We start from the raw sequence: 19,614 nt of genomic DNA on the forward strand, positions 1-19,614 counted from the left end.
TTGCTAAGTATGGGATGAAGTTGAAGCCCTCCAAGTGTCATCTGCTGAAGCCCAGAGTGCAGTACCTTGGACATGTGGTGGGTGCGGAGGGTGTCGCCCCCGACCCCGAGAAAATTACCGCCATCCAGGACTAGCCGAGGCCGACCACGGTGAGGGAAGTGAGGCAGTTCCTGGGCCTGGTGGGGTATTACCGTCGCTTCATCAAGGGGTACACGAAGATGGCTGCCCCCATGCAAGACCTCCTCGTGGGACAGACCAAAGGTGGTAGACCCCTAGGAGCCCCACAGGTGTGGGAAGAAAGGCATGAAGAATCCTTCCGCCAGCCGAGAGGGGCCCTGACCGGAGAAGAAATCCTAGCGTACCCTGATTACAGCCACCCCTTCATCCTCTACACCAATGCCAGCAATGTGGGCTTGGGGGCAGTCCTATCCCAGGTCCAAGACGGAAAGGAAAAAGTGATTGCTTTTGCTAGCCAAAAGCTCCGACTGACTGAGAGGAACCCTGAGAACTACAGCTCTTTCAAGCTTGAGCTCCTAGCACTGGTGTGGGCTATCACCGAGCGGTTCCGACATTACCTGGCAGCAGCTAAGTTCACGGCTTTCACGGATAATAACCCGTGACCCAACTGGACACAGCCAAGCTGGGCACGTTGGAGCAGCAGGGGGTGGCCAGGCTAGCCAACTACGATTTCACCATCAAGTACAGGGCCGGCCGTGCCAACGTTAATGCCGATGCACTCTCTCGGATGCCCCACCTGTCAGAAGAAAGGCCCGAGGATGACGACCTCGAAGAGATTAAGTTGCCTGCATTTCACCGGCCGCCAACTGAGAAGGTGCATGTCCATCAACAACGGGTGAACCTGGACCCGCTGCCCAGTCAGGAGTGGCAAGAAGATCAGGACCAGGCACCCGCTGTCCGCCTGGTCAAGATCCTGGGGGAACAGGGCGCTGCTGGGATAGACCCTGCCGCTCCGGCCGAAGCCCAACGCCTGTGGCGAGAACGGACCCGGCTGTACCTACACCAGGGGAAGTTGTATCGTGAGCTGATTAACCTGAAGACCCATGAGAAGATCCGCCAGCTGGTGATTCCCCAAGCTAATGTGCCCACCGTCCTGCAAGCATACCATGATGGTGCTGGGCACTTCGGGTGGAAGAAACTAGAGATGCTGTTGAGAGAGCGGTTCTATTGGAGTGGAATGCGGGAATCTGTGGAGGCCTGGTGTCGAGAATGTGGCCCTTGCGCGCTGAGAAGGAAAGACGAGGCCAGCCAGAAGGCGCCCCTACACCCGATCATTACGCATCAACCGCTGGAGCTAGTTGCCCTTGATCATGTGAAGCTCACCCCCAGCCGAAGTGGGTACACCTACGCTCTAACCATTGCAGACCACTATTCGAGGTTCCTGGTGGTTGTCCCAGTCAAAGACCTAACCGGCCGTACCGCCGCTAGAGCATTCCAGGCTTATTTCTGCCGACCACATGGGTACCCTGAGAAGGTGCTTACCGACCAAGGTCCAGCCTTTGAAGTGAAGGTATTCCAAGAATTCTGCCAGTTGTACGGCTGCAAGAAAATCCGGACCACTCCTTACCATGCCCAAACCAACGGCATGTGTGAAAAGATGAACCACCTGGTCCTGGGCCTCCTTAAGACGTTGCCGCTAGAAGAGCGGAACCTGTGGCCGGAGAAGCTACCTGACCTGGTCGATATGTATAACAACATCCCTTCCAGCCTTCCAGCTCAACGAAGTGCACTCCAGCATACCTGATGAGGGCTCACCCCGGCCGGCTGCCAGTGGATTTGGAAATGGGGTTGGAAGCCCCGGAAGCACTCCCTTCGACAGCTGAATGGGACACTCGGCGGAGGGTGCAGTATCGACAGGTCCAAGAATATGTTGAAAAGAACTTGGGCCGGAGTCTGGAACAACAGGAGCAGTGCTTCAACAAGAAGGCGTCTGCCGGTCCCTTCCAGCCTGGAGATGTAGTGCTGAAGCGAAAAAGGAGGACCCACAAGCTGGATGATCAATGGGAACAAACCCCGTATGTAATACAGCCCACAGGATGGGAGAATGGGAAGGCTTACCAGATCAGCCGTGACCAAGTAGGAACTCTGGCCACGGTTTCCCGGGACCATCTTAAGAGGTGCCCCCCGCGTTGAGGGTAGCGGCTGAAACTCCAGTTCCCAGACCGGCGGAGAAAAAAAAGGAGGTGATCCATACAATGATGGGTGATTTTCCGGCAGACTGGCCTACGCAGAACGGCGCAGTGATTCTTCCAGTGATACTGTTCCCACAACCCGTTGGCCCTCGTCGGGGAATATGTCATTTAGTCTCTGTAAAGGTCTTGGATTCAGCATCCCAGCCTGTGATAGATGACTGGAATCAGGTTCTCTGCCCCTATATCATGCTGCTCTCATATGACGCAGCAACAACCTGGTGACAGACACCCTATGAGGAGCGATTGATGCATGAAATCATGCCTGCAACTACTTCCATCTGTAAACCTATAGAAAAAAGTGAGTATAGGAGCCAAAGCAAGAATTTTTGTGAAAGAAAGTTTTTTATTTCAGCAAGTTAAAAGGATTAAAAAAAATCACAAAGATATCACTCCCAATAGACCCCATAGGTTGTCAAGAAGGATGAGGAAGTAATGGAAGTGATCAACCATGAGCCAGTGCCCAGGGATGAACCTGTACCCAGCTCCCCTACGCCTCTGCCTGCCCTACATGATAGCAGGGAGGAGGAACTAGTTGTTCCCACTGCCCCATTGCTTGTCACCACTGATACAGGGCCCCGAAGGTCCACTCGTCCCAACCAAGGTACACCCCCACTTAGGTACAGGGAAACTACTCTTTAGGGGGAGGCTTTGTGTGTTGAGAGTACTGTTAGAAGTTTGTGAATGATAAGAATAATTAACCGAAGATGTCACCTGATTCACTACCTTGATTGAACCGGTCGTTGCCGGCAACTGTTGTCCCTGTGAGGACTGTATGCAAACCGATGCGTAGAAACTGCTACGGACAAGCCCGAGAACTGGCAGGGCAACCACGAACTTGTGGTGTGTAAATAAAAATAATGTTGGCTTAAACCGTAACCGCCTCCGGAGAGGCTGATTTGGAGGATGGGCCTGGAGAAAAGTGATGGCCCAGGCCCGCCACTACCGTAACTGGTGGCGATCCCCCGGGGGTTCAGGGGTTCCCCATGGACGTGGGTCCCCTGAAAGGGACAGAACCCGCTCGGGCAACTTGGTGCTGGACTGGGGTCAAGGGGTGCTGACCATTTGCTTAGGGGCAGCATCAGGGACAGGTTGCTTGGGTGGGAGAGAGCGGAAGCCATACCGTTAATAAAGACAACCATTTAGTAACGTTTAAGTAATGTGCCTCCCGATGTGGGAAGAATGCAAAATGCTTGTTTTACATGTTTTACCGTTTTATCTTTACAGTTAAAATAAAACCGGTGATGGACGGGCAGCCCGCGGACGGTCTGCATTTTACTAAGGGGAAATCTGGCGCCCTGGACAAGCCAGGTCGTCACAGAACAACACCAACACACCCCACACCCCTGTTAGGCACACCGAAGCCAAACACAAAATCCTTGTTGCCTTCCTCCAGGGGATGATGTCCACACCAGGGGGTGGGCTAGGCAGTTGGTCCCGCCCACCGAGGAGTTCACAGTCCTGGAGGCGGGAAAAGGAGGCAGATCGGTTTTGAAGGTTAAGAAGTGAGGAAGTAAAGTGGTAGAGGAGCAGACTGAAGGTGGTCCAGGTGTGTGGCCCGGACGGTACAGCAAGGTTGGCAGACGGTGGTGACTGTCTGCATGAGAGACTAATTGGGAGCAAACCGTAAGGACCGTGGACGGGCAGTGGCCTGGCGGTACCAGACCGGCGAGCAAAGAGAAGCCAGCACCATCCGGCAGGGCTTACGGACCCCGACAAGGCTAGGAGTCACCGTTGAATTTGTCAAATCCGTTAGCGAAGGGAACCTCCGGGCTGTCCCAGCAGTCAAGACCCGATTGAAGGCAACCGCTCAAACCGTGAGGGAAACACAGTCACCGCCAAGGCTACAGTTCCCAGGGCCAGAGCCTGCGGGCAAAAGGGGCTCCTTCAGTACCCATCCAAGCTGGGGAGCGGGTTACCGGTGGGAACCCATTGGAACCGTACACACTACACAAGTGCAGGGAAAGGCAGTCACCACCAACCTGCCGGGAGGAGAAACACCGCAGCCATCTGTGGGACCCGTCCATCCAGCCGTTTGTTTTACCGGAGACTTTGTGTTTATCACTGGCTGAGTGAGTACCACCGTGCCGTGCGGCACAGCGCTGTCCCCGCGACCCTGCACCTCACCAGGCCCCGTAACCCGCCTGCCATCCATTCCTACCCCTCACCGGGCCCCGGGACAACCAACCCCCTACCCACGGAGGGGAGAACCAACATCCAAGCTGCTCCCTGTCATCACTCCCAGGATCCCCGTCCAGAGCAGCGGTGGTGTCACAACCTCACCACAACCGTGGGTGGCGTCACGGACAATATCCCTAAACCAAACCACCCCCTTTCACTCACGGGCGAGGAACGCCGCTCGAGTCCCCGGGATCCGGCCCACCGCTCGAGCCACCACCAAGCAGCAGCAGCTGCTCGGGTCCAGTGGGTGAGCGCAGCGTCCCCTCCCCGCCCCCGACAGTTGCATGTGTACCTTTTTGGACTCTCACACATTTTATATAATTTGATGCCATATTTGGTGCGCTTGGAGGGGATAAATTTTCAGAATAACAGATAGCCTTTGAAACTCATTAAGGACTCATTAACGTCAACATTTTTGTCCGGAGTAGAGGAATTTAGAAACAGTTTTTTGAGAAGGAAATTAGGAGTCTCAATTTATTTAGCTGCTCATAGTTGGGGTCATTTCCTTGGAGGGGTTGGGAATTATCACTAAAGTTAAGGATTCTCAAAAGGGTTTCATAACGGGCATGAGACATTAGAACTACAAAGACAGAGATGCTGTGGACAGATTGTGATGCCCAGTAGGAGCGGACTGTATTTTTTTTTCTTTTTACTAAACCATGTTCAGAGTAATACCTAAAAAATTGTTTATATTTTGGGAACACTTGTGAGGATCCATGAACAGAAATTAAAAGCAGTGGGTTTTTGGGAAATATATTGAAGACCATATAAATTTGTTTGGTGGCCAATAAATTGGAAGACTTCTGGGATAACAAAAATCTGTAAAAAATAAAAGGGGCTAAAAGTAGTGACATCTACTTTGATTCCAGGGGCTGCTAAAAAAGGGCTAATTTGCAGGGAAAAGGACTGGTCAGGATACCACATTGGAGGGGTACTGTAGAATTTAGCCTTGTCTCTGACAGTTCAGCAGTGATGATTGACTCTGCTAATATATATATATTTCAGCCCTGATGCTAGCCCAGTCTAGCTAAGAAAGAAAGAATAAAAGAATTATATAATAAAAGGGGATGGAGTGATCAAGGGGGTGATTAGGATATTGGGGATTTTGGGGAAGGATTTATTTGAACCTAGCTAAAAATTGGATTTTGTTCTTCACTGACAGCACTTGTAGTACATCCTTCTTCTCTCCCAGAACAACTAAGAGGGGGAGAGGAGAGAGACATACTCAAATGCTCCCTATATGTTCAGAATATTGGGGTTTTGGACACTGTGATAGGGTCTGCAATTCCCTCTCTAATCCATCATTAATTAAGCAGGTAAAAGGTCTGGGAGCTGATTCCAGGTGTGGCATTTGCATTTAGAAAGCTGTTGTTACTTTGAACCCATAACATGCAGTCAAAGACGCTCTCAACAGAAAAGAAACAGAATATCACTAGGTTGAAAAAAAGATCAAAGCCATCAGAGAAATAGCAGAAATTTTAGGAGTGGCAAAAGAAACAGCACACTGGTGATACAGTGACCTAAAAAGGCCTGGACATTCACAGAAAACAACAGTCGTGGATGATCATAGAATCCTTTCCATGGTGAAGAACAACTCCTCCACAACATCCACCCAAGAGAAACAAACTCTCCAGGAAGTAGGTAATTCATTATCTATTATTTAATAAAAGAGAGGATTTTTAAATATAAGGGTATTCTTAGGAAAAGGACCCGCATGTGGTGGAACAAATCATTCCTGGAGAAATATCTAGAAAAAGACCTTATTCCCAGGGGATTAAGAATCCAGGTCTTCCCTTCTTATGGGTTAGAAGATCTGGAATTCAAAAAGGAATGGGAGATGCTGTCCGGCACGTGCTCCCGTGGCTATATGAAACTCCTAATCAAATCTAACATTCAATCTTTAAAGGAGTATGAACAAGAGATGGAGGAACTTCAGGTTTCAATTTCCCGCGATTTACCTCACGAGTCCTTCTCTGCACTTGAAGATGAGTTGAAACAGTTGGTCGAAAAATGGGATAAGGAGGTTAGGGATTTGAAGTTTAAAAAGTTGCAGAGAGATTTGGGCGACTTTAACAACAATAGGATGTACCGGTGGAAGTCATCGGGCGGCAGATCCAGGCCCTCATTTAGGTCTGGATCTGCATCCCGCTCTCGCTCAACCTCTCTGCAATCGGGAATTTCTGATATTGAATCTACAGGAGAAACAGCTAACTTGGCTGGTACTTCAGAGACTTATACCATCAATACAAGGGGTAGGAATCGATTAAATCCCCCTCTAAAAAATCAGACAAAAGGGAAACCGGCTAAGAAGTCGAATGCCCTGGAGGTAATTAACCTCTCTAATCATAAATTAACACAATACCAACTTGAAGTGCTTTCTAGGGGGTTAAATTTTGTCCCGACTAATTGTTTCAACTTATTCACTGCAGTGAAGGACCTCCACCTCTTCGCGAGAAAGTTGATCCTCAAGAAACTTCACCATCGGAGTCACGGGGGGGACGGACTGGACAGCACTCTTGAAAGGGAGGCCCTTCAAGTACTCAATGACCTATTGGAGGAACAGAATGCTCAAACTCAAGGTAACTTCCCCTTGGATATTTACCCCAAATCATCAAAGTTTCCCCCCTTGTCCCTATGTGCTGCGGTGGATATTTTCACCAAGGTCGTGACTAAAGACTTTACAAAAATTACCACTCAGAGACGAGGTGACAATTTGGGCCATAACCACCGCTTGGCACTTAAACAACTACAATCACTTTCTGATGTGGTAATTAAGCCATCAGACAAGGGGGGTAATATTGTTATTTGGCCTTGCAGTAAATATGAGAAAGAGGCGTATAGACAGCTTAAGAATCGGGATACCTACCAAAGATTAGATTTCAACCCGCTTTCCCGATTTTTGGCTGCACTATCAATTATCCTACAGCGAGCTTTGGATGAGGGCATAATTAATAAAAAAATCTATGATGGCCTTCTCACTGTGTCCCCAAAAATACCAACTTTCTACCTTCTGCCCAAGATCCACAAAGATCCCCTTGACCCACCTGGACGTCCTATAGTGTCCGGCATTGAGGGATTGAGTGACCCAATATGTAAATTTTTGGACCACTACTTAAAACCTCTGGTGGAAACCCTTCCCTCATATGTTCGTGACACTACGGACGTCCTGAATAGGGTCGATGGGATATTTGTGGATCCTGGAGTACTCTTGGTCACGACTGACGTTGAATCTGTGTACACTTGTATTTCACATGATGATGGCCTCGCCGCTGTCCGCTTCTTCCTGGGGATGACCAATCTGGATTCGCATTTATTAGAATTGATCCTCGAGCTCCTCTGCTTTGTCCTGACGCATAATTTTTTTGTTTTCAAAGATTTTTTCTATCTACAGACCCGCGGCACAGCCATGGGGGCGGCCTGTGCGCCCTCGTACGCCAACCTCTTCCTGGGTTTCTGGGAGAGGGGACTATTTGGCGACGGGGGTGTACGGGCATCCGACCATGTGCTGTGCTGGATGAGGTACATTGATGATATTTTGTTTTTGTGGCAGGGCACAGCCGATGAGCTCGAGGATTTCATCAAGGACCTAAACCATAATCCATACAATATTAAACTTACTCATTCATTTCATCATAGTAGGGTCGATTTCCTGGACATCAGTCTGGAGTTAGACCATCACAGAGTTGTCCAGACTGATGTATTCAGAAAATCGACCTCAGTTAATTCACTGTTACATGCATCATCGGCACATAATTACTCAACCATCAAAGCGATACCTATTGGTCAATTCCTCAGGATGAGGCGGATATGTTCGACGGAGGCAAACTTTCAACGTCAGGCGGATGATTTAAAAGAGAGATTTCGTGATCGGGGATACAGTGGGAGGGCCATCAAGAATGGCTACAATCGTGCCATTCAAAACACCAGGGGACAACTTTTGCTCCCATCCAAACCCAGGAAGACAGATAATATTGTTAGATTTATTTCCACTTATAATCAACAATGGGGGAGGATGCGTGATATTTTGCTGAAACATTGGCCCATTTTGCAGGCTGAACCAGCACTTAAGGATTACCTTCCCGATGTTCCCTCCATGACATCTAGGAGATCTAGAAACCTCCGTGATCTGTTGGTACGTAGCCACTATGTCCCACCACCCTCAAACGTCTTTGGAGTTATTACACCTAGAAGGGGGTGCACCCCATGTGGTCATTGTGTTGCGTGTATTAACATTAGGAGGGGGAATACTTTCTCCTCCGCTGATGGCTCAAAGATGTTTCAGATCAAGGAATATATATCATGCCACACGACCCATGTCGTTTATTATGCGACATGCGAATGTTCCTTGATCTATATTGGGCTGACCACGCGGGAGCTTCGTGTCCGTACACGCGAACACGTGAGGGACATATGTGGATCAAAGACAGTCACGGATGTTTCAACCTTAAAAACTTTACCAAGACACTTTAGAGCTGTACACCAATCGAACCCTAGATCTCTAAAGGTTCTTGGTATAGATGTGATACATGGAGGCATCAGGGGAGGGAACCTGAAAAAACGCCTAGCACAGACCGAGACCCGTTAAATCTCGACTTTGGGCACACTTACCCCAATGGGTCTAAATGAATCCATTAGCTACGCCCCGTTCCTGTAATCCACATGCGGATCCTAAACATGGCCCTTCTGGGCTCCATTCTCCTTGACTCTTGAACTCCCCTGCGTTTGAGCAGATGACGTATCAGGAGTCCGGAGTCTGATGTCCAGGATTAAGAAATGGATTACGATTCTCCTATCCTCTCTTATATATATACATATATGCTGTTTTTAAACATTTTATTTGTTGTACACATTGTCATTTTAGTCTTTTTCATTTATTAGGTTTATCTTCATCATTCCATCTCTTGATTCATGCGGTGTTCAGGATATCATCTGATTCAGTGGCCAAGAATTATGAATCTGTTTTGATGGAGAATTTTCCACCATCGCTGCGACTTTGAACATTAATGTACCTCTTTGCGCTCTTTTCCCTTCCCTCCTTCCCTCCCCTCCCTCCCCCTCTCTTTCCCCCCCCCCTCCCCTCCCTATTTCCTGGCTTTTCCCTCTTTCCACTCCCCTTTCATTATAGGAAGTTATGGTATTTCTTTGTAAAGTGACACATGTGACTATAATAACTACCTTCCTTTTCATTGGTACTAATCTATGTCATTTAATAACTCGCTTTCGGTGGTTGCTCCTAATCTCATTCCAGTGTCATACACATTCTTGATCTGATTGTAATAATAATCATATTGGGTAAATTACATTTGTATTTAATCTTTTTTGATTAAATCTAATTAATATATGTTTTTTATACTCTAATACTGCTTTCCTTTTGGAGTTGGCAAGGCAGATGAGGGGATACCCTTACTGATCCAATTTATGATTCCCACAGGTGTCATTTCTCCATTTTGAGTAACTGTCACGCTTATTGGTGGTGACGCGTCCCCCCTCTGAGCTTGTTGACTAACGGACTTGATGATGTATGCCTCCTGTGGGAGCCTATGTGGATCATGTGCCCTTCTAAGCACACACGCTTACATACTGAATAGAAGGGGGAGGAGGAAAAATCCTTACCGATATGTGTCCCTTCCTTGCCTTTCCTATTCCGCCACCAGGGGGGGCGCGGCTTGTGTGTGGCGTCTATTGGACCATGTTGTACCGTACGGGAGCCTCCTGGTTCGGTCTGGCGCTTCGCGTTATCCGCGTCCCTCCTGTTGCTAGGGAGCTGGGCGCCGCGCTCTCCTCAGCGTGTCCTGCGCATGCGCATTCATGCGCTGCCCGGGAGTACGCTGTGCGGTTGCGCTGGCGTCCTTGACTCCCTCGGCATCCGGTCACGTGACTCACATCACGTGACCCGGTGGCGGATATTCAAAAGGACGGCGCGTTCTCCCTCACACCGCACTCACTCCTCCCGGAAGAAGCGGTGTCAACCGCGAAACGGCCGTCGGAGGTCCCCCCTGGTTTGGCCTGGCTCCCCTTAACCACCACTGTACTTAGGTAAGCACCTCTCCACCTTTACCGTGTGGATATGCAAAGGCTGTTGTACGGGTTTCAATCTGTATACATAGGTCCTCCACTATTGTTCTAGCAACCCTATGAACCTTTTATATATATAACTCTGTATTCAGCAAACATCATATGCATTAGTATGGGGGCTTGCTGTGAATCAGGTTCGTTTTGCAGGATCTGGTATATTAGCTTACTATTGGAATCTATGTGATTCAGCACTTTATATTTATTCAGATTACCTGCAAATTGGCCTGCTTCAGTCCCTATACCTTTATTCCACAAAAGATATTTCAGCGTGGTTTTTGGGACCCGGGTAATTAATCCCTCTATTTTGCTTGGTATACGTCCTCTGTATAAATTGTTGTTATGTATTGATATTTATAATAAATTTCTACTTTTGCACTAATACTCCTAGTGCTCTTGTTTTCTGAATTCATTATCTAAGTCTACTATTAAGAGAAGACATCTTAAGTAGAAAAACAGAGGGTTCACCATCAGGTGCAAACCATTAATCAGATTTAAAAATTAAACTTTGCAAAAAAAAAGATCTAAAGAGGCCGCCCAGTTCTGGAAAAGTATTCTTTGGACAGATGAAACTAAAATCAACCTGTAGTAGAAGAATGAAGAAAGTATGGCGAATACCTCATAATCCAAAGCATAGCACATCCTCTGTAACACATGGTGGAGGCGGTGTGATGACCAGGCAAGCATTGTTTCCGATGGCACTGGGTCACTAGTGTTTATTGATGATGTGACTGAAGGCAGAAGCAGCAGCATAATTTCTGAAGTGTACAGGGTGATACTTTCTTCTTAAATTCAACCAAATGAAGTAAAGTTGGTTGGACAGTGCTTCACAGAACAGATGGAAAATGACCCAAAACATACTGCTAAAGCAACCAAAGAGGTTTTTTTTAAGGAAAAGAAGTGGAATATTTTGCAATGGCTGAGTCAATCACCAGATTCAGCCCCATTGATATGTAGTTCACATCCTTAAAACAAAACATGAGGCAGAAAGTACTACAAACAGGTAACATCTGAAGCTAACTATAAAGGCCGGCAAATCATCATAAAGGAGGAAACCCAGTGTATGGTGGAATCCATGGCTTCAAGACTTGAGAGAGTCATTTTCTACATGGATTCTCTACAAAGTATTAAATGAACATTTTATTTATGATAAAGTAAATTTGCACAATTACTTTTGAGCTCCCAAAAGGAGGAGGCTTTGAAGTAAAATAGTTGCAATTCCTGAATGTTTCCCAGGATATTTTAGTTCAACTTCTAATTAAACCTGAAAGTCTACACTTCAATTGCATCTCAATTGTTTCATTTTAAAGGGAACCTGTCACCAGATTTGGTGACTATAAGCTGCAGCCATCACCACTGGGCTCTTATATACAGCATTCTAACATTCTGCATATAAGAGCCCAGGCCGCTGTGTAGAATGTAAAAATTACTGTATAATACTTACCTAAATGGTCAATACAGTGCAGATGGGTCAGATGGGTGTGTCTATTCTCTGGATGCGGCACCTCCTCTTTCGGCCATCTTTGTCCTCCTTCTTCTGAAGCCTGGGTGCATGACGCATCCTACGTCATTCACACAGGCCAGCATTGTGGTCCTGCGCAGGCGCACTACAATACTTTGATCTCCCCTGTTCAGGGCAGATCAAAGTATGCCTGCGCAGGGCCTCAATGCCTGCCTGTGTGCATATAGAGTCTGTATACAGGTACTCAGGTTGTTGAGCACTACTGTCTGTCAGACACTTCTTTGTGCACCTGGTTTAGTTTGGCAGCGCTTAACTAGTTTTGCATTTAATGCAGCTAGGGGAGATGGGAATATGGCATATTACATACACATATACAACAAGATTGCCATGTGTGGGCTTTTATATTAATTAGTGGCATCTGGTCAAACCATTGAGACCCCCACCAATCCTGAAAGTGATGCTCAGCAGCCCCGTCCAGAATGCAGTGAAGGTGCACATGCTTGGCCTCTACTCATCTCGTGAGAGTGATGAAAATTGCTGAGTTCTGTCTATGGGATTGCTGAGCACAATGTGTGGAATGGATGCTTTGTGAGTGTGCTCTCTTGAGGACTGAGTTCCGAAGCCCCCAGTGGTCAGACCCCCAAACAATTATCATGTTATTATCTGCTCTATACTTAAGGCCACTTTACACACAACGACATCGCTAGTGATGTCGCTGGTGAAAGCACGCGCCCCCGTCGTTTGTGCATCACGGGCAAATCGCTGCCCGGGGCACACAACATTGTTAGTCCCAGTCAGACATACTTACCTGCCTAGCAACGTCGCTGTTGCCGGCGAACCGCCTCCTTTCTAAGGGGGAGGTTCGTTCGGCGTAACAGCGGCGTCACTAAGCGGCGGCCCAACAGAAGCAGAGGGGCGGAGATGAGCGGCCGGAACATCCCGCCCACCTCCTTCCTTCCTCATTGCCGGCGGCCGCAGGTACGATGTTGTTCCTCGTTCCTGCGGTGTGACACATAGTGATTTGTGCTGCCGCAGGAACAATGAACAACCTGCATCCTGCAACAGCAACGATATTTGAGATTAGACCTATTTGATGAAACGAGTAAATCGAGCCAGAGAATAAATTCCATATATAAAATTTAGAAATCTTTATTGAAAAAAGTTAAAATTATTTCCTAAAAAAAGAGGACACTGACAAAGGTTCACGGTTACCAAAATGCTAATGTACATACAAGTGGACATGCATAAATACAATTTATTACTTGATGAGACACACAATAATCACTACAAGTGCTGCCAGGTAGATGTAGAGAAAACAAATCTCCTCAAAGATACAAAAAATGGACCCCGCCAGACTAAGGCTATTTGCTTTGATAAATTTCCATGGGGATACCCCTAAGGAGGAGGGGAGAAAAGAGCTCCAATCACTACATATAAGAATATTATCCGATCACAATAATCGCCATACTCATATCATCAAGCATATTCACCATGTTCATATCTCAGCCTTAATGGCATATAATAAAGGGAACAAATCCAGATAAATGGGAGAAATGCGGTGAGAAAAAGATCTCCTAAGAGCAAAGGGGCAGGAGTGAGCGATGATAGAAACTGCGCAAGTAGCTCTATCAGAGGAGGTACAATGTAAAGGACCCCAAAGATAAGACACTTGCTGCCATACCATAAAGTTTATACATAAAGACAACAGCCGAATAATGGCAAATGGTAAGAATGGCAGACAGCTATATAGGTGGTTTAGAGATGAATAAAACCCGAAGTGGGACAACAGCAAGGAAGTATAGAAACAATCCAAGAGGCAGCGGAAAGGTTACCTAAAATAAGCGTGTGCTCAGAATATGGCAGCCGAGAACCATAAGGAATACCCCTACGCGCGCGTTTCGCGTCTAGCTTCTTCCAGGGGGCTAGCTTCTCCCCCTGGAAGAAGCTAGACGCGAAACGCGCGCGTAGGGGTATTCCTTATGGTTCTCGGCTGCCATATTCTGAGCACACGCTTATTTTAGGTAACCTTTCCGCTGCCTCTTGGATTGTTTCTATACTTCCTTGCTGTTGTCCCACTTCGGGTTTTATTCATCTCTAAACCACCTATATAGCTGTCTGCCATTCTTACCATTTGCCATTATTCGGCTGTTGTCTTTATGTATAAACTTTATGGTATGGCAGCAAGTGTCTTATCTTTGGGGTCCTTTACATTGTACCTCCTCTGATAGAGCTACTTGCGCAGTTTCTATCATCGCTCGCTCCTGCCCCTTTGCTCTTAGGAGATCTTTTTCTCACCGCATTTCTCCCATTTATCTGTGGATTTGTTCCCTTTATTATATGCCATTAAGGCTGAGATATGAACATGGTGAATATGCTTGATGATATGAGTATGGCGATTATTGTGATCGGATAATATTCTTATATGTAGTGATTGGAGCTCTTTTCTCCCCTCCTCCTTAGGGGTATCCCCATGGAAATTTATCAAAGCAAATAGCCTTAGTCTGGCGGGGTCCATTTTTTGTATCTTTGAGGAGATTTGTTTTCTCTACATCTACCTGGCAGCACTTGTAGTGATTATTGTGTGTCTCATCAAGTAATAAATTGTATTTATGCATGTCCACTTGTATGTACATTAGCATTTTGGTAACCGTGAACCTTTGTCAGTGTCCTCTTTTTTTAGGAAATAATTTTAACTTTTTTCAATAAAGATTTCTAAATTTTATATATGGAATTTATTCTCTGGCTCGATTTACTCGTTTCATCAAATAGGTCTTTTCTCAGTGTTTGAGTAAGAGCCCCTCTTTGTATCGGGTTTTCATGTAGGTTTTCTTCTTGATATTTGAGATTAGAATGACGTGTCAACAATCAACAATATGGTGAGTAATTTTGATCGTTAGCGGTCGTTCGTGCGTTTCACACACAACGACGTCGCTAACGAGGCCGGATGTGCGTCACGAATTCCATGACCCCAACGACATCTCGTTAGCAATGTCGTTGCGTGTAAAGTGGCCTTTAGAGAATAACTTCATTTTTTGAGGAATAATCTTTTAACTAATACAGTATACTGCAAAAGGGGTGTGATTATAATCACAGAGGGATATGAATGACTATTGCAGTGGGGTAGGTGAGAGCTCTGGGGGTAGTTGAAGTCTTATGTATTAAGGGGTATGTAACTAGAATTTGACGGATATGGTGGCTGATTACTGCAATGTGGGGGCATGGTATAATCTTACATAGTTACATAGTTACATAGGTTTAAAAAGACCTAAGTCCATCTAGTTCAACCTTTCTCCACCAATTATACATTTTGTCCCTAAGTCACTTATAACCAACAATGTTGTTTGTACTGAGGAAATCAACCAGCCCTTTTTTAAAAGCTGTTATAGTATCTGCCATTACTACCTCTTGTGGTAGGACATTCCACAGTCTGACTGCTCTAACTGTAAAGAACCCTTTCCTATTTAGCTGCTGGAATCACTTTTCTTCCATTCACAGTGTATGCCCCCTCGTGCTTAGTACTGTCTTTGGAAGAAATAAGTCATGTTCCAGTCCTTTATATTGACCACACATGTATTTATACATAGAAATGAGATCTCCTCTGAGACGTCTTTTTTCTAAACTAAACATATATAACTCTTTCAACCTCTCATCATATGTCACGCCTTCCATTCCATGTAGTAGTTTAGTTAGCCGCCTTTGAACTGATTCTAACTTTTGTATGTCCTTCTTAAAATGCGGAGCCCAAAACTGGATCCCATATTCCAGATGTGGCCTTACAGGGGATTTATAGAGGGGTAACAATACATTGTGATCCCGGGATCTAATCTCTCTTTTTATACACCCACAAATCTTGTTTGCTTTTGCAGCTGCTACTTTACATTGCGTACTGCTGCTCAGCTTATTTGTAATGAGAATACCCAAGTCCTTCTCCTGTTCTGTAGTCCCGAGTTTACTTCCATTTAATGTATACGCAGTTATAGGTTTTCTCCGTCCTAGGTGCATTACTTTACATTTATCAACATTAAATCTCATTTGTCAAGTATCTGCCCATTCTGACATCTTATCCAGATCTTTTTGTAATATTGTACTATTGTCACGCTCCCCAGCTCCCGTGCCATGCTCCCCGGCTCCCCTGCCATGCTCCCCGGCTCCCCTGCCACTCTCCCCGGCTCCCCTGCCATGCTCCCCGGCTCCCCTGCCACGCTCCCCGGCTCTCTTGCCATGCTTCCCCGCTCCCATGTCACGCTCCGCCACTCCCGTGCCATGTTTCCCGGGCCCCCGCTCCACAGCCTCCATGCTCCCTCACCTGCGTCCTCCAGGCAACCCGATCCCCGCTCCCGGCGCCCGTCGGCAATGTTGAGCCAGCCCGGCACTCCTGCCTCCTCTGCACCGCTTCCTGCTCTGGCTTCTGGCACCCGGGCCTCGCGCATGCGCATTAGGGCGCGCGCGCGGTCATTGACCCTCTCTTAAAGGGCCAGCGTCCTCCAACAAGATATTGTAGAATCAGGTACAGGGTATATAGGTTGTTCCTTTCCAAGTGGGCAGGGCCTGTTCTTTGTGTTTGCTAAGCTAGGAGTCAGGTCCCCCTGTGCCTTGTCCCGTACTCACCTATCTCTCTTGTAGAGCCGCTCCTGTCTCGCCAACCGGTCCTGACGGTTCCAGAACTCCGAACGGTGACTGTCCGCCATCTCGTCAGTCCCTACCATCTCCGATCCCTGGATCTGTGTGGTGACCGACCTCCCCGCTCCGCTGGTTCCGAATTCTGCCTGACATCATCCCGGCCTCCGAACCTGAGCTCCGTCACCCGGACTACCTTCAGAGACTCCGTGGTCCCAGGGACTTCTACACTCCACTCCTCTGAACGGACTGTCCGTCTACCCGTTGTGCTCCGGCTACCGGGCACCTTCCCCTCGGTGGGGTGCTCAGTCCAGTGGATCCACCTCCTGGGCCTACCCGTCATCCTGGTCCTAACAACTATCAAGGTCAGTTTTTAATATCCTACATAGTTTGGTGTCATCAGCAAAGACTGACACTGTACTATCAATCCCATCCACAAGGTCATTAATAAAGAGATCAAAAAGAATCGTCCCAAGCACAGATCCCTGTGGTACATCACTGCTGACTGTAACCCATTTAGAGAATGTACCATTTATGACTACCCTTTGTTTCCTATGTTTTAGCCAATTCCTTACCCAGTTGCATATAGTTTCCCCTAGTCCTTGCTTCTGGATTTTTAGTATAAGGCTATTATGTGGTACAGTATCAAATGCCTTTGCAAAGTCCAAATAAATTACATCAGCTGCATTACCAATATCCAGATGTGAACTTACCCCCTCATAGAACACCAACAAATTGGTTAGACACGACTTATTTTTCATGAATCCATGCTGTTTGTCAGTTATTATATTATATTCTGCAATATATTTTTGCATGTCATACCCTTAAAATTCCCTCAAAAATTTTGCATACTACTGATGTCAGGCTTACTGGACAGTAGTTGCCTGGATCCACCCTCTTACATTTCTTAAATATCGGTACCACATCAGCAATCCTCCAATCCTGAGGCACCAACCCTGTCCCTGTTACAAGTGAGTCTAAAAAGATGAGATTTAAAACTGATGATAAACTTAAAGTACAAGTAGAATGTAAAGCTAATCAAGAAGCAACTTTTATTGTCTACATTCAAAATGAAATATTTTACATACCATAATCTTTTTTGCAGTACTTGCGAAGATTCATGTGCACACGACTGTGGGACGGTTTACAATATGATTGACATTCAGTACCTTGGGAAAAAGGATTTGAAAAGTAAAATGATAACGTGATAAGGAAGCACCACATAGATACATAGTTTTGCTCTTTAAATACAAAATATTTTTGCAGCTGCTTTAATTGACTTAATCAGTATGTTCCATTATATATTTAAAGGGATTGTTTTCTCCTTGGACAACCCTTTCTCATTCATCATGTTTGCCCCCATAAAAATAAAAAAGCCTATACTCACCTCCGGTGCCAGCAAGGTTTCAGTGATGTTGAAACTTGCAATCTCGGAGCTAATGTGCCTTTGTTATAACACACAATCTCCATTACCAATCAGTGGCTTCCATTATCCCTACCTTATGATACCGGAGTAATTAACTGGAAGTGAGTGGTAGCCACAGTGCTCACTATCTATCGAAGGCTAGAAGAAGGTAGCCCATGCTGATTGGTCGCAGGGCTCGTATGTAATAACAATATCACATGGGCCTCATGAACAAGGTTCCGACATTGCTGAACTGCGCTGTTACCGGTGGTGAGTATAGGCTTTTTTATTTTTATGCGGTGAACATGGAGAATGAGAAGGGGTTGTCCAAGTAGTGGACAACTCCTTTTAAGTGCTAAGTACAACTGTGAGGGTTAGCTCATATCTGTGTATAATAAATTGGTCTGACTTTCACCCTGAAAAGTTGCAAGAGTGAAATCAGTTTGGTATTCCATATGTCTTGTGAGTGCTATGCTAGTGTGCAATTTTTTTTCTCGCCAAGCATCCATATGCAGTGCTTTTTTTTTTTCCAGCTTTTAATCAATATTCATTTACAGGACCATTTACAGTGTTCTGTGATACAGAATGGTAATATATCCATAAAATTTGGAAGGCATATGGATGGTTGTGTGACGTGCAATTTTTTTTCTGGTCCCCATTGACTTGCATTGGCGAGTCTCAGCTGTTTTATGCAACCTTACGCAGTATGCTACAATTTTTTCTTCAAGCCAAAAGTAACTGAGGAAAAATTTGCAGATCAGCACTGACTCTTTGATTAACATTAGTGCGAGAGCGAGGATTGCAGCACATCACCGGGATCAGACGCCTGCTCTCCTGACAGAAGCATGTAAGCTTCATGTATTTCTATGCAGCTGCACGCTCCTGTCAGGAGATCCGGCGGCCGGTCCGGGTGATGCAATGAGATCCTTGCAAAAATCACATGCAAGTGTCACTCCAGCATAAAACTGAGACTACTAATGCACAAAAGTAGCAACTAAGACCTTGATTATTTTTAATAATATATATTATATTTTCCTACATTTTAATGCAATGTTCTGAATATTTTTTTTAAATACCTGCTTTCCATTCTAAAGGGTAAGCGGCTGTTGTAGTCATCTCTTCCTGAATCTCCCCTAAGAATAGTAAGCAAAAATAACAGTGTAGATTAGGCAATTATTCTAAATGTATACTTTAGTAAAAAAAAGTATCACAGAGATAAAAGCACATGAATGTGCATCTGTGAAATAAACAAAGTTATCCAGTACCCATATCATTGATGTATAATTGCCTTAACAAATATATTTCAAGTAATACACAATGATATAAACAATATATGGTTTTCTCAGCTCTTTTTCTGACTATAAGGCCAAAGTCAGAAGCACAATATAAGTATTTACGGTGATGTCTGGACTAACCAGGTCACTCCTGACCTGAACTCCCATATATGAGACTGTTAACCCCTTCACAACCAGCCAATTTTGTGCTTTCAGGGTTTTTTTGCCATTTTGCTTCCTAGAGACACAACTTTTTTATTTTTTAGTCAGTATCGTCTTGTGAGGGCTTGATTTTTGCGGAATGAGCTGTACTTTGAAAAGAAACCATGAGTTTTACCATATAGTAGTTTACTGGAAAACTGCTAAAAAAATTCCAAATGCAGAAAAATTGCAGAA

At 45.9% G+C, this 19,614-nt stretch overlaps 1 protein-coding gene across 1 annotated transcript in view; it reads right to left on the minus strand.

Moving 5' to 3' along the window:
- LOC142256036 (netrin-1-like) overlaps positions 1-19,614 on the minus strand; it is a 412,257-nt gene that overhangs the window by 94,137 nt on the left and 298,506 nt on the right. The window contains exons 6-7 of the mRNA XM_075327532.1: positions 19,021-19,077; positions 17,628-17,708 (exon numbers count right to left, since the gene is read on the minus strand). Coding sequence (XP_075183647.1) covers positions 17,628-17,708; positions 19,021-19,077 — 138 coding nt within the window. The remainder of the gene's footprint in view (positions 1-17,627; positions 17,709-19,020; positions 19,078-19,614) is intronic.

Source organism: Anomaloglossus baeobatrachus, chromosome 11 (genome assembly GCF_048569485.1).
Source record: "Anomaloglossus baeobatrachus isolate aAnoBae1 chromosome 11, aAnoBae1.hap1, whole genome shotgun sequence".
Classification (NCBI taxonomy): domain Eukaryota; kingdom Metazoa; phylum Chordata; class Amphibia; order Anura; family Aromobatidae; genus Anomaloglossus; species Anomaloglossus baeobatrachus.